Here is a 22,528-nt window from a genome sequence, read left to right on the forward strand (position 1 = left end):
AGGCCCTGCTCCTACAATCTAAAAGGGGAAGTACTAACAGACTTGGGTGACGCAGATGGGGTAGACCGTGATGGTATCTTGTCTTTAGGTCGATAGCACTTAGGTTCACACTCCTTAGGTCGACCACTGTTGGTCAACATGTATTAGGTCGACATGGCAAAGGTCAACACGTGAAAAAGTCGACTTTTTTTTTAAAGAAATTTCATTTTTTAAACTTTTTCATGCTTTATGATCCATGTGGACTACGATTGGGAATAGTAACCTTGCTCGAAGATGCCAGGGGACACGGTGCACTAATTGGGGTTCCCGTTCACTCTATGAAGAAAACGACACCAAAAATATATTTAAAAAAAACTCATGTCGACCTTTTTCCACGTCGACCTAATGACTGTGTTGACCAATAGTGGTCGACCTAATGACTGTCGACCTAGTTACTGTCTATGCTATGATCCACACCCACCATGAGCGTAGACAAGAGGGTTAGGAGGAGAGTTGGCTGGGTTTGGTGAAGAAATGGGTCCCGATCATTTTTTGCGCAGAAAAAATATGGCACTTATCGAGCATTTTATTCCGCCTGCCTCTGAGCAGGTGAAAAAATGTTACTGGTAGTGCCGGGTATCGGCGACAATTTGCATAACCCCTTGGAGATCAATTAGCCGTAGTAATTTACCACAGCTAATTGAATTCCCCCCCATAGTGGTACAGTGGTAGAAATGGCCGTGCTGTTACCTGGCGCACTGCATAATAGTTGTACCTTTGGGGGGGGGGGGGTTTACCAAATGTAGAGCTGCATGAATCTGGAGAAGCATCTGCCTCTGCGTGTGCAGCAAATGTGCCTGGTCTTCTGCATGTTATCATCCTAATCCATGAGTACTAGCACTGGATTTATAGAAGGCCCTAATAGGCCCTACACACTGGTTGATCTGACTGAAAGATATGAACAATCTCATTCATTAATGAACGAGATACCGTTCATATCTTTGAGTGTGTAGGCACCAGCGATGAACGATGCGCGGCCCCACACTCGTTCATCGCTGGTGTCCCCCGTCGGCTGTGCATGCAGACCAATATGGACGATCTCGTCCATATTTGCCTGCACTTCTATGGAGCCGGGTGACGGGGGAAGTGAAGGAACTTTTCACTCCCCCTGTCACTGCCCCCCCCCCCCCCCGCCGCCAGGTCGCCCGTCTACCGTATCCGCCGTTGGGCAGCTCGGCGGCGGATCGTTAAATGTGTAGTGCCCTTAAGAGCCGTGTATATTTGCTGACAATCTGATCTAATAAGCTGCATTTTCGTGGATGTGCCCTTCCTGAACTTTGCGTTGGCGAGAATGCCCCTTCTGTCCCCCATTCCACCTGATTGGTCGCAAATGTGGATGCAATTAAATCTTTAAATAGCCCCGAGAAATTCAATATGAGACATTGCTAAGCTGAGTATTGGCTTTTTACCAGCTTGTAAGAAACATGTAATGCGTTAGTCTATAGATTTAGGTCTAATCCTTTGCATTTCAAACTATCCCAAAACCTAATATCATTTTGAAGATTAGAAACTACTTTGGAAAATCTGCAAGGGGAAGAGAGACTGTGAATTTGAGACCGAGTACTTTTTAAAAATTGTGGGTTTAAATGACATAATAATCCCTATATAGCATTATCTCTAGGCATCTGTATTTCAGTGCCCTCCCCCTGCTCACTCAGGTTGCTGATAAGGGAAAGATAATTACTGCCCTAGTGTTTACAGATACACATTGTCTCAGGGAGGAAGAATTTCATTTCATGGTTTGAGGTATGTTTTTAAAGGGCTGTGTTCAAGTCGGCAAGTCTGTAGTTTTTGGATGGATTAATGGCTGTTTTAAATAGATCACTTATTGTGGGTCTCAAATAACTTGGTAGCTGTTGAAACGTTGAATTCTTTAACCGTGAGCAAATTCTTTGCAGCAAAGAATTAAGCCTAAAGTTGGAGAAAGGCATTAGCAAGCATCTGCCGGAACGGTACAATAGCGTGAAGGATATGTATCTGCATATGAAGAAAAACAAGCGCCATGTATTTTTTATATACAGAATTATTTTTATTTTGCAAATTAGAACAATGTGATAGACAGTGATTTTCAATTCATTCATTTTTGAGAACAAATGGGGACCCTTCAGGCCGCAATGCACCGGAGAAATGTGCAGAACATTGTGATTAAATGTGGAACATGGCTGAACAGTTTTGAAAATTAAGCATTTTTTTACCAGAACCCCAGTGTGTCCTGGTATAGCACAGTGTAGGCTCTCTGATAGGCTGCTTGAGTAAAGGGTGAAATCACAGCAAAGGCCTGCTGCAGGGGTGGGGAACCTTTTTTCTACCAAGGGCCATTTGGATATTTATAAAATCCTTCGGGGGTCATACAAAAATGATCAACTTAAAAATTAGCCTGCCTCCAGTCAGTTGTTATGCCCCAGTAGTTATGCCTCCAGTCACTTGTTATATCCCATTAGTTATGCCCCTAGTCAGTTGTTATGCCCCCAGCCCGTTGATATGCCCCATTAGATATGCCCCCAGTCAGTTGTTATGCCCCACTAGATATGACCCCAGTCAGTTGTTATGTCCCACTAGATATGACCCCAGTCAGTTGTTATGCCACATTAGATATGACCCCAGTCAGTTGTTATGCCACATTAGATATGACCCCAGTCAGTTGTTATGCCACATTAGATATGACCCCAGTCAGTTGCTATGCACCACTAGATATGACCCCAGTCAGTTGTTATGCCACATTAGATATGACCCCAGTCAGTTGTTATGCCCCACTAGATATGACCCCAGTCAGTTGTTATGCCACATTAGATATGACCCCAGTCAGTTGTTATGCCCCACTAGATATGACCCCAGTCAGTTGTTATGCCACATTAGATATGACCCCAGTCAGTTGTTATGCCCCACTAGATATGACCCCAGTCAGTTGTTATGCCACATTAGATATGACCCCAGTCAGTTGTTATGCCCCACTAGATATGACCCCAGTCAGTTGTTATGCCACATTAGATATGACCCCAGTCAGTTGTTATGCCACATTAGATATGACCCCAGTCAGTTGTTATGCCCCATTAGATATGACCCCAGTCAGTTGTTATGCCACATTAGATATGACCCCAGTCAGTTGTTATGCCACATTAGATATGACCCCAGTCAGTTGTTATGCCCCATTAGATATGACCCCAGTCAGTTGTTATGCCACATTAGATATGACCCCAGTCAGTTGTTATGCCCCCTAGTAGCGCCGCTTACACACACACAGACACATTAAAAGAAAAAAAACAACAATACTCACCAGCCCCGCTCCTGTTTCCGGACCGCTGCCCTCCGCCTGGCCGTCCGCTCCTCGGCACTATGGGAGACACATCATGACATCTCTCCCATAGCCCCGCACAGCCGCACATGTACACTGCCTGAGCTGGAAGCCGGAGTTCAGGAGTGAGCTCCTGCCTCCGGCTGCTGCTGAGGAGAAGGAGCCGGGTGCCCGCTGGTAACAACATCTCAGTGGGCGCCCGGCATCACCCTCGGTTAGGTGAGCCTGGCCGGGCCTGATCAAATGGCTTTGTGGGCCTTATACAGCCCGCGGGCCTCAGGTTCCCCACCCCTGGCCTACTGTATAGGTTTTATTACACTTTCTCTTTCAAATCGTTAGAAGTGTGTAAAGTGTAATTGCAGTAATGATACTCTAAGATGAGATGAGAATGTGTATTTTGGTTGAACAAGTTGATAAATGTAGAGGCTCCCTGTAGGGTCCCTCAATAAATATACAAAAAGCTGTACAGTAAGTAAACACATCACTCTCCGACCCCGCTCCCCGGCTCCCGTGGCAACCCACCCGGCATATTTCCGGGTCGGGAGGGCAGCTGGGGAGTCTAGTGTCGGGTCTCACATGGGAAGGACCCGTTTCCAATTCTCGTGTGTGACCCGGCATTTGCGATGTGAGAGCGGTATATTTGCCTACTCCTGTTTTTTTTTTGTCTGCCTCCCCCTCCTTCTTCTTGTTTTATGTTTCTCCTTGTCGTTTTCTATCTTTCTATTTACCTGTCTATCCTTCTCTCGTTCTGTTAGTCTGATCTCTCTCCCTCTTTTATGTCTCTCTCCCCTCTTTTATGTCTCTCTCCCCCTCTTTTATGTTTGCCTCTCTTTCTCATTTCTATCTGTCTCTCCCTCTTTTTCCTGTTTCTCTTTCTGGTTTTCAGTCTCTGTCCCTCTCATTCTCTATCTGCCTCTGTCACTCCCTCTGTGCCTCCTGACAGTCAGTAGACCGACCGCGGGATCCCGGTGGTCAGAATCCCGATGTACTGGGGTTAGCGCTAGGCCCTAGGGGGGAGTGTTAAGGTCAGGCTGGGGGGGTGACAGGATTAGCTTTAGGCTATGGGGGTATGGGAATAGGAATAGGCTGTGGGAGGGTTGGGTTGGGGTCAAGGATAGGGGTATGGTTAAAATACTGGGAACCATCAGGATTTTGACCGTCGAGATGCCACTTTCAGCATCCCGACCGTGGGGATTGTGATTGCCAGGATTTCGTACCCAACCCATCTCACACTCTTTTTTTCTGTCTTTCCTTCTTGTTTTTGATTGAATTTCACTTTTTCTTTCTTTCTTTCTTTCTTTCTTTCTTTCTTTCTTTCTTTCTTTCTTTCTTTCTTTCTTTCTTTCTTTCCCCCATCGTCTAATTTTCAGGTTTTTTTTTCTCCCTCTCCCTCTATTTCTGGTTTTCTCTCCTTTCATTTTTTTTTCTGTCTCTCTCAACCTGTTTGACAGTCTCTTTTTTTCTGTCTGTTTCTCTCTCGCCCTGTTTATCTGTCTCTTCATGTTTCACTGTCTGTCTGTTTTTCCCTCTCACTCAGTCTATATTTCCATCTGTCCTTTGTCACTCTTATCTTCCTAGGGGGAAACTAGATGGGCCAAGTGGTTCTTATCTGCTGTCAAATTCTATGTTTCTATGTTAATAGTTCTATCCTGTTGGTTTTTTTTGTTTGTTAGTCTGTCTTTTTCCCTTCTGTTGCTCAGTCTCTCTCTCTCTTTTTCTCAATCTGTCTCCCGCTTTATTTTCATCTGTCACTCCATCTCTCTCCCTTTCTTTCTATCCTTTCCTCTCTCACTCTTTGCCTCATCCTCTCTTTGTTGGTCTGCCTTTCTCTTAATATGATTTCTTTTCTCTGTGTCTCTCTCTCTCTCTCTCGCTTTCCCTCTGTCCTTTCCCCCCCACTCTTTCTTACTGTCTCTTACTAGCTGTCTGTCTCTCCTGCATGTCTACCTGTCCCTCTCTCTCTTGTCTGTCTGATGCTAAGACATCAGAGAGGAAATGCTTTGAAGAAACGTTTGACAGGATCGTGACACAGTTCCTAAAGCACAATGAAAATCCGAGTGGAATGCAGGAAGAGAAACTACCTCCCAGATGTATGCTTTCTCCAGTGACCTATGCTCGTGTCAGCGCATAGACACTGATTCATGCTGTGTAGTAAAACAAAGCCTAATTGTTAAATGCCAAGCCAGAAGTCCTTACTTCATGTCTACACTGAGTTTCCAGGATATAAAAGCTTGGTCGTTACATGTACATTTGCAGTGGTTGGAACTTGATACAGTACTTGATTTTAAGGGATAATAGTTGAAACAACCTTTTATTTTTAAACATTTATAAAGACGGAACGAGTTACATTAAATATGGAATGTCCTGATTTTTTTTTTACTGTACTTAATCGTAACCTATTTTTTTAATTTGGAAAGTAGCTGAAACAAGGCAGCTGGAGCAACTACTTTCGGTGGAGGCTGCCAGTTAATTGACCACTAATCCTAAAATCTTAGTAGATTCAGAAAGAACAGGCATTATGTTACATTCAGAAGTGTATATGGAAAACTGTGCATATCATTGTTACCTATCTCAGCGGGTTCAGTATGATTTACCGACGGACACAGTAATGACGGTCATAATCCCGACCGCCAAGGACCGACAGTCAAAATACCGACATGATCAAAATGCAGACAGTCATTATGCCGACATGTTCAAAATGCTGACATAGTCATAATACCGACATTTCAAAATAATGACATGAGTTTTTCTTGGTTTTTAGTGTCAATGTCGGTAAATGTCCCATGTCCCCTCGCATGGCGAGCACGCTTCGGGCACACTATTATATTCCCCCTCCAGGTCCACTGGGATGGTACAGTATGAACAAGTCTGCTTTTGCACAAAAATGCCTTAAAAACGCATGTCGGCATTTCAAATGTCGGCATTTTAAACATGTCGGTATGAGTTTTAGTATTTTGACCGTGTTGGTATTTTGACTGTCGGTCAATGGCTGTCAGGATTACGGCCGTCGGTATTGTGTCCGTCGGTAAATCAACTGTTACCCATCTCAGCGCAGGCTGTTACTCTTTATTGTCGGTCTTTTCAGATGTCAAGGATTCCCTGCGTCTTCCAGTGGGCATAAAATGGCATACACAAGGCATTTTTGCCCAGATTTATCAAGCCTTGGAGAGTGATAAATAGCACGGTGATAAAGTAGCAACCAATCCGCTCATAACTGTCACAGTCTGTAACATGGCAGTTAGGAGCTGATTGGCTAGTACTTTATCACTGTGCAATTTATCACTCTACAAGGCTTGATAAGCGGGCCACTTTGTATGTTTTATAGCATGTTATCCCATAATAACCTCTGGCAAGGAAGTTAGGGGGAGATTTATCAAGGTTTGGAGATGGATACACTGGAGAGTGATAAAGTACCAACCAACCAGCTCCTAAATGTGGCTGTATTTGAAAAATGTCAGCTAGGAACAGATTGGTTGGAACTTTATATCTCTCCAATTTTTGTTAACTATCCCCCCTAATCATTCCTGACCATAAATTTTATTTGGTCGTTGTCCAAATTTGTCCCATGGGATCAAACCGGTGGGACCTGTGGACAGCCCACTTCCCATATTGCCCACCCACGTGTGTGGATGCATTGGCCACAGATTCAGCTGTTTAACGACCAGGCCCCTCGTATCTTAATGTGTGTGGCCAGCTCTTCATACCATTACCTTCAACCGGTGTGAATCCTGAAACATCTAAATGTTCATTTATGGTAAATGCCTAATAGTGTCGTCGTCTTTTTATAACAAGATACCATTGTGTTAATAGTTCAGTTGGTATGCCGGCGGTTGGGCTCCCGGCGACCAGCATACCGGCACCAGAATCCCGACCGCCGGCATACCGACAGCTGGGCAACTGCAAATGAGCCCCTTGTGGGCTCGTTGCGGGCACGGTGGCACGCTACGCGCACCACGCTATCTATTCTACCTCCAGGGGTGTCGTGGACCCCCAAGAGGGAGAAAAGATGTCGGTATGCCAACGGTCGGGATTCCAGCGCCGGTATGGTGGTCACCTGGAGCCCGACCGCCGGCAACCTGAAGACCACCCACTGCAAGATAGGGGAATATGTTTTAGTATCACGTATATGCTATTGTTACTTTAGGTATCCTTTCATCACTGACATTTATACACATTAATCCTTTTATCTACAGAAGAAGAGAGAGTTTCTAGCTTGACATTAAAACCAATAAGTAGATGGAAAATCCTTTAGAATCCTACAGGTTATATCACCCCAATGTAGACACGATTTCCTCAACATACAAAGTAACCCTTCTCAATCAAGTGCTGCCGTCTTCTGCTACCTGTTTAACCCCTTAAAGCAATATGACGAGAGCTAAAGCATAATGGTTGGCAACCATTGGTAAATTAACTGACACCATCACTAGATCATAAGAAAAAAAAATGAATTGTAAATTGCACATAGATTTCACTATACCACTAGTTTTGGGCTTAGATAGGGTTACCAAACATATTGTTATGACCAGCATTCCCTTTACCTTTTATATGTTATTATTTTCATGTTTTCTATCATTTTTAGAATGATATATAGTAAATATTGTATTTGCGATATGTTTTGGCTGTCAGTAAAAAAAAATAAAAAAATTATAAATTGTCAGTAAAAGAATATTTTCACTGACAGCCGACAGATCCATTGATGGTGCCAGGAAGTGTTGTGATCTTGGCACTGTACTGTGTGCCATTGGCACTGTACATTCCCATTTGCCCACAGTGGGCAAATGGGAACGTTGCTTGGATAATACAGAGACATCCAGCTATTCTTGCCTTTATAACTCCAAGTGTCTATTGCACTGTGCATGGGGCAAAAATCCCATTAAAACACAGAAAATTCTTTAAAAAAAAAGTACAAACAGACCGTACAAAAGGATAAATGAAACCGTGAAATAATAAGATGACAAAGTGGGTTATCGCTAAAACAATATCACTCAATGACTTGGTGACCTGGGTTGGGTGAGCAGAAAGGATCTCAGACATCGACTTAGTAGACGAGAGCTAGATTTCAGTATCATTAGCATAAATGTGATGATGTAAACCGAGGGAACTGATTTCTCGAAGGGATTAGGGGGTCAGTTTTACTAAGCCTTGGAGAGAGATAGAGTACCAACCAACCTGCTCCTTCAAACACAGCCTGTAACATTCCAGTTATGAGGGGATTGTCTGGTACTTTATCTCTGTCCACTTTATCTCTCTAAGGCTTAGTACATAGACCCTAGTAGGTGTGGCGATGGGAGGGGATATGGTAAAGGGATAAGGTGTGATGAAGGGAGGTGACGTGGTGAAGATCGTGGTGTGATGAAGAGAGGTGACATGGGTAAGATCAGTGGTGTGATGAAGGGAGGTGTCGTGGTGAAGATCGGTGGTGTGATGAAGGGAGGTGACGTGGTGAAGATCGTGGTGTGATGGAGAGGTGACATGGGTAAGATCGTGGTGTGATGAAAGGAGGTGACGTGGTGAAGGTTGTGGTGTGATGAAGATTGGTGGTGTGATGAAGAGAGGTGACATGGTGAAGATCGTGGTGTGATGAAAGGAGGTGACGTGGTGTGATGAAGGGAGGTGACGTGGTGTGATGAAGGGAGGTGACGTGGTAAAGATTGTGGTGTGATGAAGGGAGGTGTCGTTTTGAAGATCGGTGGTGTGATGAAGAGAGGTGACATGGTGAAGATCGGTGATGTGGTGAAGATCGTGGTGTGATGAAGGGAGGAGGTGTAGCTAGATAGATGAAAAGAGAGGGAGAATAGAGACAGAGCAGGAGCTCTTTAGAAGATCAGAGTAGAGCCGAGAGATGTCGGTGCCACAGAACCCAAGACAGTGGTCATCGGGTTAAAAGCAGCTTACAGGTCAAGAAAGATAAGAATTGAAAAGTGACCCTTAGATTTTTGATGTCAGAAGGTAGTTAGTCACAAGGTAAGTCACAAGGTAGTTAGTTTCAAGAGGAGTGAAGAAGTGAAAACCAGATTGTAGCTGGGGGGAGAAAGAAGCGGGAGGAAAGGAAAATAGACAAGTATTGGAAGACGATTCTAGGCAAAGGTGAGGAGAGAGACAAACGATGGTTAGAGAGAGAGTGTCGGGATAAAGAGACCACAGATAGATCACGTAGTTCATGCCCCTGTATGTGGGAAAAAGACTGAGTATATAGACTATAACCATGGAAGGAAATAAGGAAGCATCATTTTTGCAATGTCTGTCTGTTTATTACCTACAGTAGCTAATCCCATTAAATTAGTCCTCTATTATATATTGTATGTTTCTAAAAAGACCTCATATATGTCCAGGAATAAAAAAAAACAACAAAAAAAAACATTCTATTGATTTGATTAGTTTGAAAAATGAATTACCGGTGAAACTAGCATATTGCAAAACTGCACGCCTAGCTTTCAAAGGGTTAAACAAGTGATTTGTAGAAAATATAATATATTAAAGTGCCTTGATATGTCGTCCTGAGCACCAGTATGTCTCGGCAGACCAGTCGTAAACAGCCCAACTGGCGTCTGCAGCTGTGGTGAAAGGGACTGTACAAGATCTGCCAGCTGGGATCAGGGGACATATGGTGGATGTTGCTGCTTGATGACCAGTCTGCCTGTCATTTCTCCATCAGGACTCCCCTAATGTTAGCGTGTGAATCCGGTCACTTCCATATGGTGGACACCTTAGTGCATAGAGGAGCAGGTTTAACCCTAACAGATGCCCTGGGCCATGACGCTCTTCATTATGCTAAATTGTCGGGAAATCCACACATCCTTAGTCTTCTTCTGTCAAAGACGAGCCAAGAACACGGTATGTTCTGTCATTTGTTGTGTACGATTTAATGGATCTGTATAAATCACTCACCTCTTCATTTAGTGACCCTCCTCATGCTTGGACATTAGCATAGTTGGGCTGTAGTAACTGTATTCATAGTAATAAGCACAGTAGTAGTAATATTTTAGCAACAGTAATGAGCAATAGAATGCCCAACAGCATGTCTAAAGTACAATACAACAACATGTCTTGTATAGGACATATATAATCCCTAATATGAAATTACAGATTGAGTCTCCCATATCTGACATTACAACTTATTCACTACATTCACAACTTATAATGGTTAATAATACCCCTTTCAGACATACGACCCGGGAATTTCCCTGCTCAGTCCCGGGTTTTCCATCTTTGAAAAATCCTGGGGTTTTGCCGGAGACCCCTTTCACACTTAACCTGAGACCTGGGAAATTACGGGTCGACCCCTTTCAGACATAACCCTGGTCTTCCCTGACAGCCAGGTCAGACCAGGCTACTCTCATCACACACACACACAGACGTCACACTCGTACATGTTACACACACACGGCTTACACATACACATGTCACACTCAAACACACACATACATGTGATATACACACACATGCCAAATTCACACACACACACACACACACTCACCACAACAGGCTGCCTCTCTGTTAGCTGCGCCGGCTGCTCAACTACACTGCAGCACGGACACCAGCTGCCGGCGCACGCCCCCTCCAGACAGCCCCGCCCCTTCCAGTCCAGCGCCAATCAGAGGTGTGTAGATGCGAGCCGGGAACAAATTCCCGGGTCGCACCTTTCAGACCTAAGCTGGGTTGTCTTCCCGGGACTTCAGTCAATTGCACTGGTCAATTGTAGGGTTGGCAACCCTGCAATTGACCTTTCTCTATCGTCCTAAGTGGATGCTGGGGTTCCTGAAAGGACCATGGGGAATAGCGGCTCCGCAGGAGACAGGGCACAAAAAAGTAAAGCTTTACTAGGTCAGGTGGTGTGCACTGGCTCCTCCCCCTATGACCCTCCTCCAGACTCCAGTTAGATTTTGTGCCCGAACGAGAAGGGTGCAATCTAGGTGGCTCTCCTAAAGAGCTGCTTAGAGAAAGTTTAGTTTAGGTTTTTTTCTTTACAGTGAGTCCTGCTGGCAACAGGATCACTGCAACGTGGGACTTAGGGGGAAAGTAGTAAACTCACCTGCATGCAGAGTGGATTTGCTGCTTGGCTACTGGACACCATTAGCTCCAGAGGGATCGAACACAGGCCCAGCCGTGGAGTCCGGTCCCGGAGCCGCGCCGCCGACCCCCTTGCAGATGCTGAAGCGTGAAGAGGTCCGGAAACCGGCGGCTGAAGACTCCTCAGTCTTCATAAGGTAGCGCACAGCACTGCAGCTGTGCGCCATTTTCCTCTCAGCACACTTCACTGGGCAGTCACTGAGGGTGCAGAGCGCTGGGGGGGGGCGCTCTGAGAGGCAAATATAAACCTTATACAAGGCTAAAAATACCTCACATATAGCCCATAGGGGCTATATGGAGATATTTAACCCCTGCCTGACTGGAAAAATAGCGGGAGAAGAACCCGCCGAAAAAGGGGCGGGGCCTATCTCCTCAGCACACGGCGCCATTTTCTGTCACAGCTCCGCTGGTCAGAACGGCTCCCAGGTCTCTCCCCTGCACTGCACTACAGAAACAGGGTAAAACAGAGAGGGGGGGCACATTAATGGCTATATATATATATATTAAAGCAGCTATAAGGGAGCACTTAATATAAGGATATCCCTTGTATATATAGCGCTTTGTGGTGTGTGCTGGCAGACTCTCCCTCTGTCTCCCCAAAAGGGCTAGTGGGTCCTGTCTTCATTAGAGCATTCCCTGTGAGTTTGCGGTGTGTGTCGGTACGTGGTGTCGACATGTATGAGGACGATATTGGTGTGGAGGCGGAGCAATTGCCAAATATGCAGATGTCACCCCCCAGGGGGTCGACACCAGAATGGATGCCTTTATTTGTGGAATTACGTGATGGTTTATCTTCCCTTAAACAGTCAGTTGAGGACATGAGGCGGCCGGACAATCAATTAATGCCTGTCCAGGCGCCTCAAACACCGTCAGGGGCTGTAAAACGCCCTTTGCCTCAGTCGGTCGACACAGACCCAGACACGGGCACTGATTCCAGTGACGACGGTAGAAATTCAAACGTATTTTCCAGTAGGGCCACACGTTATATGATTTTGGCAATGAAGGAGACGTTACATTTAGCTGATACTACAGATACCGTAAAACAGGGTATTATGTATGGTGTGAAAAAGCTACAAACAGTTTTTCCTGAATCAGAAGAATTAAATGACGTGTGTGATGAAGCGTGGGTTGCTCCTGATAAAAAGTTGATAATTTCAAAAAAGTTATTGGCATTATACCCTTTCCCGCCAGAGGTTAGGGCGCGCTGGGAAACACCCCCTAAGGTGGACAAGGCGCTCACACGCTTATCCAAACAAGTGGCGTTACCCTCTCCTGAGACGGCCGCACTTAAGGATCCATCAGATAGAAAGATGGAAGTTATTCAAAAGAATATATACACACATGCAGGTGTTATACTACGACCAGCTATAGCAACTGCCTGGATGTGCAGTGCTGGAGTAGTTTGGTCAGAATCCCTGATTGAAAATATTGATACCCTAGATAGGGACAATGTTTTACTGTCGTTAGAACAAATAAAGGATGCATTTATCTATATGCGTGATGCACAGAGGGATATTTGCACACTGGCATCTCGGGTGAGTGCTATGTCCATTTCAGCCAGAAGAGCCTTATGGACACGACAGTGGACAGGCGATGCGGATTCAAAACGTCACATGGAGGTTTTGCCGTATAAAGGGGAGGAGTTATTTGGAGTTGGTCTATCGGACTTGGTGGCCACGGCTACTGCCGGGAAATCCACTTTTTTACCTCAAGTCACTCCCCAACAGAGAAAGGCACCGACCTTTCAACCGCAGCCTTTTCGCTCCTACAAAAATAAGAGAGCAAAGGGCTTGTCGTACCTGCCACGAGGCAGAGGAAGAGGGAAGAGACACCAACAGGCAGCTCCTTCCCAGGAACAGAAGCCCTCCCCGGCTCCTGCAAAAACCTCAGCATGACGCTGGGGCCTCTCAAGCGGACTCGGGGACAGTGGGGGGCCGTCTCAAAAATTACAGCGCGCAGTGGGCTCACTCGCAGGTAGACCCCTGGATCCTGCAGATAATATCTCAGGGGTACAGGTTGGAATTAGAGACGGATCCTCCTCATCGTTTCCTGAAGTCTGCCTTACCAACCGTCTCTTCCGAAAGGGAGAGGGTGTTGGAAGCCATTCACAAGCTGTACGCTCAGCAGGTGATAGTCAAAGTACCCCTATTACAACAAGGAAAGGGGTATTATTCCACTCTATTTGTGGTACCGAAGCCGGATGGCTCGGTAAGGCCTATTCTAAATCTGAAGTCCTTGAACCTCTACATAAAAAAGTTCAAGTTCAAGATGGAGTCACTCAGAGCAGTGATAGCGAACCTGGAAGAAGGGGACTTTATGGTATCCTTGGACATCAAGGATGCGTATCTACACGTTCCGATTTACCCCGCACACCAGGGGTACCTCAGGTTCATTGTTCAAAACTGTCACTATCAGTTTCAGACGCTGCCGTTCGGATTGTCCACGGCGCCTCGGGTCTTTACCAAGGTAATGGCCGAGATGATGATTCTTCTTCGAAGAAAAGGCGTATTAGTTATCCCATACTTGGACGATCTCCTAATAAGGGCAAGGTCCAGAGAACAGCTGGAGACAGCTTTAGCACTATCTCAAGAGGTGCTAAGACAACACGGGTGGATTCTGAATATTCCAAAATCCCATTTAATCCCGACAACTCGTCTGCTGTTCCTAGGAATGATTCTGGACACGGTTCAGAAAAAGGTTTTCCTTCCAGAGGAAAAAGCCAAGGAGTTATCCGATCTGGTCAGGAACCTCCTAAAACCAGGGAAAGTGTCAGTACATCAATGCACAAGAGTCCTGGGAAAAATGGTGGCTTCTTACGAAGCAATTCCATTCGGCAGATTCCATGCAAGAATATTCCAAAGGGATCTGTTGGACAAATGGTCAGGGTCGCATCTGCAGATGCACCTGCGAATAACCCTGTCACCAAAGACAAGGGTGTCACTTCTGTGGTGGTTGCAGAAGGCTCACCTATTAGAAGGCCGCAGATTCGGCATTCAGGATTGGATCCTGGTGACCACGGACGCCAGCCTGAGAGGCTGGGGAGCAGTCACACAAGGAAGAAACTTCCAGGGAGTATGGACGAGTCTGGAAAAGTCTCTTCACATAAACATTCTGGAACTAAGAGCAATCTACAATGCTCTAAGCCAGGCGGAACTTCTCCTGCAAGGAAAGCCGGTGTTGATTCAGTCGGACAACATCACGGCGGTCGCCCATGTAAACAGGCAGGGCGGCACAAGAAGCAGGAGTGCAATGGCAGAAGCTGCCAAGATTCTTCGCTGGGCGGAGAATCACGTGATAGCACTGTCAGCAGTGTTCATCCCGGGCGTGGACAACTGGGAAGCAGACTTCCTCAGCAGACACGATCTTCATCCGGGAGAGTGGGGTCTACATCCAGAAGTCTTCAACATGTTAATAGACCGTTGGGAAAGACCAATTGTAGACATGATGGCGTCTCGCCTCAACAAGAAACTGGACAAATATTGCGCCAGGTCAAGAGATCCACAGGCAATAGCTGTGGACGCACTGGTAACTCCTTGGGTGTACCAGTCAGTGTATGTGTTTCCTCCTCTGCCGCTCATACCAAAGGTATTGAAGATCATACGGCAAAGAAGAGTAAGAACAATACTAGTGGTTCCGGATTGGCCGAGAAGGACTTGGTATCCGGAACTTCAAGAGATGCTCACGGACGAACCGTGGCCTCTACCTCTGAGAAGGGACCTGCTACAGCAGGGTCCCTGTCTTTTTCAAGACTTACCGCGGCTGCGTTTGACGGCATGGCGGTTGAACGCCAGATCCTAAAAGGGAAAGGCATTCCAGAAGAAGTCATTCCTACCTTGATTAAGGCACGGAAGGAAGTCACCGTGAAACATTATCACCGCATTTGGCGAAAATATGTAGCGTGGTGCGAGGATCGGAGGGTTCCGACGGAGGAATTCCAACTGGGTCGTTTCCTACATTTCCTGCAATCAGGATTATCTATGGGTCTCAAATTGGGATCCATTAAGGTTCAAATTTCGGCCCTGTCAATATTCTTCCAAAAAGAATTGGCCTCTGTCCCTGAGGTCCAGACTTTTGTCAAGGGAGTACTGCATATACAGCCTCCTGTGGTGCCTCCGGTGGCACCGTGGGATCTAAATGTAGTTTTAGATTTCCTCAAATCCCATTGGTTTGAACCATTGAAAAAGGTGGATTTGAAATATCTCACATTGAAAGTGACTATGTTACTAGCCCTGGCCTCTGCCAGGAGAGTATCTGAATTGGCGGCTTTATCTTATAAAAGTCCTTATCTAATCTTCCATTCGGATAGGGCAGAACTGCGGACTCGTCCGCATTTTCTCCCAAAAGTGGTATCAGCATTTCATCTGAACCAACCTATTGTGGTGCCTGCGGCCACTAGCGACTTGGAGGACTCCAAGTTGTTGGACGTTGTCAGAGCCTTAAAAATATACATTGCAAGGACGGCTGGAGTCAGAAAATCTGACTCGCTGTTTATATTGTATGCACCCAACAAGTTGGGCGCACCTGCTTCTAAGCAGTCGATTGCTCGTTGGATTTGTAACACAATTCAACTTGCACATTCTGTGGCAGGCCTGCCACAGCCTAAAACTGTAAAAGCCCACTCCACAAGGAAGGTGGGCTCATCTTGGGCGGCTGCCCGAGGGGTCTCGGCATTACAACTCTGCCGAGCAGCTACGTGGTCGGGGGAGGACACGTTTGTAAAATTTTACAAATTTGATACCCTGGCAAAGGAGGACCTGGAGTTCTCTCATTCGGTGCTGCAGAGTCATCCGCACTCTCCCGCCCGTTTGGGAGCTTTGGTATAATCCCCATGGTCCTTTCAGGAACCCCAGCATCCACTTAGGACGATAGAGAAAATAAGAATTTACTTACCGATAATTCTATTTCTCGGAGTCCGTAGTGGATGCTGGGCGCCCATCCCAAGTGCGGATTATCTGCAATACTTGTACATAGTTATTGTTAAATAATTCGGGTTATTGTTAAGGAGCCATCTTTAAGAGGCCCTTTCTGTTGTCATACTGTTAACTGGGTTTAGATCACAAGTTGTACGGTGTGATTGGTGTGGCTGGTATGAGTCTTACCCGGGATTCAAAATGCCTCCCTTATTGTGTATGCTCGTCCGGGCACAGTACCTAACTGGAGTCTGGAGGAGGGTCATAGGGGGAGGAGCCAGTGCACACCACCTGACCTAGTAAAGCTTTACTTTTTTGTGCCCTGTCTCCTGCGGAGCCGCTATTCCCCATGGTCCTTTCAGGAACCCCAGCATCCACTACGGACTCCGAGAAATAGAATTATCGGTAAGTAAATTCTTATTTTCACACATGCCAAATTCCCGTGATGATGCGCGTTCATGTGCAAAATCCTGGGAATTTGAAGCATGTCTGAAAGGAGTATAAGACAGTTAGAATTCTGTATAGTATGTTTTTTGTTGCATTGAAATGTTTTTTGTTTTTTTTATGTAACATAATAACCTGTATTTTTTTCAATCCGTTATGTTACGTGACTGGCCTGTATCACTAGCTGTGATTGTAATTTAATGACAACCAAGCAGACCCTGCTAATTACAGAATGATAGTTGCTCAGTGTTCTTCCTCTTCCAGTGTTTATTGTAGGTCAGTGATTGCAGATACACAGCCAACTATCCTTCTATAATAGATGTACTGTAAGGGCAAAATTTACTAAAGCTTCGAAAACAGAGAATTGGTGACGTTACCCATAGCAACCAATCAGATGCTGTCTATCAGTTTCTAAAAGGCAATATAGAAATGATAGCATCTGATTGGTTGCTATGGGCGACATCACCAATTCTCTGTTTCAGAAGCTTTAGTAAATTAACCTTTAGGAGTGCAAGTGTGTTGATTTATGCTAACGTTCAGGACATAATCGAGCAGATGTATTTAAGCCTGGAGAAGTGAAAAAGCAGTGATAAATGCAAGGTAATGATGAACCAGCCAATCAGCTCCTAACTGTTAATTTACATATTGGAGCTGATTGGCTGGTGCGTTATCACTGCTTTATCACTTCTCCGGGCTTAATACATCTGCCCCAATAGACTTTATTGTTCAATAAATATATTATCTTTTACATAATAATTTGTAATATTTGGAAGTATACAGTAGAATTCCAAAGTACAAAACACATGAACCAATAATAAATATCGCTTTCACTCCTGAACCTCTGCAGCTGTAGATTATAAAAACGCAATCATCAGACTAGAACAGTGATGGGGAACCTCTGGCACTCCAGCTGCTGTTGAACTATATATTCCAGCATGCCCTGCTACAGCGTTAGCATGGCCAAATAGCAAAACTGTAGCAGGGCATGCTAGGATGTGTAGTTCAGCAACAGCTGAAGTGCCAAAGGTTCCCCATCACTGCCAGTGTAGAACATCAGTGGATGTTACGGTTCATTAAATGAATTCAGTGTATTCTGTTTTTGTACAGGAATGAAGACCCCGACCAAGCCATTACAGGTACCGGAGTTTCATGAAAGCAAAACACTTATTGCTAATATACAAAAGTGTGTGGAGTATGTATGTATAATATCTGACTTTTATTAGGTTCAGGCAGGTTTAGTCCCTGGTATAGCTGAACCTGTAACCACATGATCCCAAATAATAAGACAGCAGTTGTGCATGTGGGGGGGATTATACTGTAATCTAAGTGACTGTTGTATGTGTATTGTAGGACATACAAATACTGTAGTATAAAGAAATACATACTGTAATAGTCATCTCACATTGCAATGACGCATAGGGCAGACTTACTGTAAGCTTGTAACTTTACTAAAGATACAATCTTTATTCCCCCATCACCTAATCTAGAGATAAACCTGCGTTACCAGGACATGTGGGGATCGGACAGTTCCACCTTATTTGGGAGCTACCATGAAGTACTGTATGAAGTGCATTTCATGGCCAAAGCAAATATTGGGATACGTGGGTGTCTAGGGGGACATGTACTAAGCAGTGATAAAAGTGGAGAAGTTGCCCATGGCAACCAATCGGCTGCTCTGTAAACTCTTATAGTATGCAAATTATAAATGTTACGTCAATGCTGATTGGTTGCTATGGGCAACTTCTCCACTGGCTCACTTCTCAACTTTTATCGCTGCTTAGTACATCTCCACAGTTTGTCAATTTCAAATCCTGGGTGCCCTACACAAAGGAGACCCCACATTAATCTCTGCCCTGCACCCAGGGCCGGACTGGAACCAAAAATAGGCCCTGGCATTTTTGAAGCACACAGGCCCACCTCGGTGTCAGCATCTGACTCCTCCCCTTACTATTCCCAACTCCTCCTACTTCTTAGTCTATGCTCTTACAAATATAATTAATATTATAACAACATACAAGTGTACATCATTCTGTATTAAAATACACACAACCATTGGTTGAAGTGGAAATGTTGAAGTGGGGGTATGGAAAAATAAAGGTTGTAACTAAGCGCGCGCGCTCCAGAAAAGGGGCGTGGACACGCACGCGCCCCATTCACTAGAATGAGAACGTCTGTGTGCACTCCCGGTGGGGCTAAGCGGCGACCAATCAGACAGAGAGTGTCCCATATTTTTGGCTCGCGGACCGGCAGTGGCGGCTCCTGATTGGCTGCCGGTCTGCGAGCTCTGATTGGCTCACGAACCGGCGGCTGGTTTGAAGTCCACTATACGCCGCCAGACATAGCCGCGCTGGCGCGCTCTCCTCTCCTGACAGCTGAGACACGCTGCCGCCGGACTGAGCGGCAGCGTGTCTCAGTGAGCGCTGGACCGGCCCACGTGGCCATCGGCCCTTCTGGTATTTGCCAGAAGTGCCAGATGGCCAGTCCGGCCCTGCCTGCACCCCTATTTGGGCAGGGGAGAGTAGAAGTGTATTGTTGCAGACGCTGTTCTCCTATGTTCTGGGATAATGTTATTGTGGCACATATATATCATATATACTGTGTTTGGGCGCCCCCTACTGTTTCATTGTGGGTACTTGTCTGTGTTTGGCATGCCGTCTTTATTATCTCAGATTAATCTGTGATGCATTAATGTGCAATTTCTGCAAGTGATGCTCTTTCCCTCCCTTGTTTAATAGAATGTGTAGATAAATGCATATATTAATGTTTGCATGTACAGACCCCAGAAGCACCTGGTGACCCTCTTATTGTCCGGGGCCATGCACATGTTACTACTGTATTCCTCGTGATTTCTTTTACTCCACCTTAGCAATCAGTAGTCAGCCTGTGCCATAGATCTATAACTACAGTATGTAGATACAAACTTTGCTCAGTTTCTACTAACCCAACTAACACCTTTTCTGGCCTGTAAAACTTCCAGCATGATCAAGTCACTAGATTAAGCTCAGAGAGAAGTGGAACTCCCAAAAAACGCAAAGCTCCGCCTCCTCCTCCTATCAGCCCTTTACAGGTAAAGAATACCTCTGAAATGTCATGTTGTGTATGTTTAGTGATGAGAACTGGGGTCTGGAAGTGTGCAAATATCCACACTAAAAATAGTCCTGATGTCCCCTCACTCTCAGGATTGGTGTGAGCTCTGCCCAGTGGCGTAAGTTTGTCCCAGTTGCCAGGAGGCAAGAAAAATATTGATGCCCCCCCATATATATATATATATATATATATATATATATATATATATATACATAATTTGCTCCTGCATATAGCAAGCCTGCAGATTCTAACTATATGAAGCTACTACAAAACCATTGCAACTAGGCAGATCTATGTAGGGGTCCAGCCACACACTACACTGCTCAGTCCCTCACAATGCTGATTATTTATCTGACAATTAATTTGCAAGTGTCATATCCAGGATTAGAACCCACAACCTATTACACTGGAAGCATGCACCTCACTGAAGGATATATCTGCTGTTGCATGGGAAGTGTGAGAATTCTAACTATATGAAGTTACTTGTAATTATCAGAGAAATAACTTCATATAGGGGGTCATTCCGAGTTGTTCGCTTGTTATTTTTTTCTCGCAACGGAGCGATTAGTCGCTAATGCGCAATGTCTGCAGTGCGACTGCGCCAAGTAAATTTGCTATGCGGTTAGGTATTTTACTCGGGTGGGGTTCATCAAATCGACAGTGTCTAGGTCGACAATGTTTAGGTCGACCACTATAGGTCGACAGTCACTAGGTCGACATGGATGGAAGGTCGACAGGGTTTCTAGGTCGACATGTGCTAGGTCGACAGGTCTAAAGGTCGACATGAGGATTTTTATTTTTATTTTTTTTGGTGTCGTTTTCTTCGTAGAGTGACCGGGATCCCAAATTAGTGCACCGCGTCCCCTCGCATGGCTCGCCATGCTTCGGGCATGGTGCCTTCGCCCCGCTACCGCTTCGCTCGGCACACTTTACCGTACCAATCGTAGTCCACGTGGATCGTTAAGTATGAAAAAATTCAAAAAGAGAAAAAAAATGTGAAAAACTCATGTCGACCTTTAGACCTGTCGACCTAGAAACCATGTTCTCCTTCCATCCATGTCGACCTAGTGACTGTCAACCTATAGTGGTTGACCTAAACATTGTCGACCTAGACACTGTCGATCTTCAGACCGTATCCCATTTTACTCACGGCATTACAAGGTTTTTTCTTCGTTCTGGTGATCGTAATGTGATTGACAGGAAGTGGGTGTTTCTGGGCGGAAACTGGCCGTTTTATGGGAGTGTTGGAGAAAACGCTACCGTTTCTGGGAAAAACGCGGGAGTGGCTGGAGAAACGGGGGAGTGCCTGGGCGAACGCTGGGTGTGTTTGTGACGTCAAACCAAGAACGACAAGCACTGAACTGATCGCACTGGCAGAGTAAGTCTTGAGCTACTCAGAAACTGCACAGAGAAGTCTTTTCGCAATTTTGAGAACCTTTCGTTCGCAATTTTGATAAGCTAAGATTCACTCCCAGTAGGCGGCGGCTTAGCGTGTGCAAAGCTGCTAAAAGCAGCTTGCGAGCGAACAACTCGGAATGAGGGCCATAGTTAGAATTCTCATGCTTCCTTTATATGAGCAAATAGCTTCATCAGTAAGGTGTCTGCTTCCAATATATCTATAAAAAAGAGGGTGTGATTTGTAAGGTGTAGTGGTTAGTGGGGAAGTCGGCTACGAAAGAGTTACCGGCTGCTGTCTATTAACTTAATTGATTAATGTCGCTGAACACACAGAACAGGAGGAGAAGTGCCCCCCTTCAAAGCAGGAGCCCGGCGGCAGTTGACTCCGTTGCCTCCCAGAGTTCTGCCCCTGGCTCTGCCCCTAAATGAGGTTAAACTGAGCACTGTAGATTGCAAGCAGCCGAGCAGGACCCTCTTACCTCCTTTGTCTGTCTGTTAGTACTCAGTCTTGCTGTATGTTCCCAATCGTATATTGCAACGGAATATGCTGCCGCTATATAGTTAACTGTTAATAATAATTTTATTAAATTAATATATTAAATTAATCAGGTTTTTCTAAAGTGGTTGCAAGTTGTTCTTGCAAAATCCAAGGTATTTGTGGGATGCACTGAGTGAACTCCATAAAAGCAATTAGTAATCTGAATCAGGAGAAAGCAAAGTGTTCCCTTCAGCAGTGCCCGGTTGATCCCCCGAGCTTCCTTCTGCACTCACTGTATTAGCAGCGCAGTGATTGGCAGAGTGAGTATATGTACCAGGAGCAATCAGAATATCCCCCCTGTTCTGGATCTCCGTATAGTCTCAGTACCCGGTGCACTGCTCGGCTGGTACAAGGCTGCAGGATGAAGCGCAGGTGATTGAGGTCACACTATACTCCCACTGGTGTTAATGAAACTGTGACCAGCAGACAGATGTGCTACTATATTGCCCGGGCACGTGGTGGTACTAGTTTCCAATAAATATTCAGATAATTCTTCTTAAATTGGATTTTGTACATGAAATGACCGCACTGTATGTATAGACAATAGTTTTTAATAAGTAGTCTCTGATGTGTTTTGTATTTAGATAGAACTGTACATATGTTCTGGATTCACAATGGTTCTAAGTTGAAGACTTCTGTACTTTTGGGAAATGTTACCCCACTCCAGGAGCTCAAAAGAACTAAGAAATATCTGCTGGAGGGGTATAGAGGGGATGAATTAGAGACTAGCAAATATGGTTGTTACTAGTG

The 22,528-nt window shown here is 45.3% G+C and overlaps 1 protein-coding gene across 2 annotated transcripts in view; it reads left to right on the forward strand.

The window, feature by feature from the left end:
• The window catches only part of RAI14 (retinoic acid induced 14), a 275,686-nt gene that overhangs the window by 218,691 nt on the left and 34,467 nt on the right, over positions 1 to 22,528 (forward strand). The window contains exons 9-11 of one of the 2 annotated variants that reach the window (XM_063960657.1): positions 9,987 to 10,165; positions 17,863 to 17,891; positions 19,733 to 19,822. In XM_063960657.1, the coding sequence (XP_063816727.1) occupies positions 9,987 to 10,165; positions 17,863 to 17,891; positions 19,733 to 19,822 (298 nt within the window). The remainder of the gene's footprint in view (positions 1 to 9,986; positions 10,166 to 17,862; positions 17,892 to 19,732; positions 19,823 to 22,528) is intronic. The other variant, XM_063960665.1, reaches the window with a different exon arrangement.

The sequence above is a fragment of the Pseudophryne corroboree genome, chromosome 1, assembly GCF_028390025.1.
Source record: "Pseudophryne corroboree isolate aPseCor3 chromosome 1, aPseCor3.hap2, whole genome shotgun sequence".
Classification (NCBI taxonomy): domain Eukaryota; kingdom Metazoa; phylum Chordata; class Amphibia; order Anura; family Myobatrachidae; genus Pseudophryne; species Pseudophryne corroboree.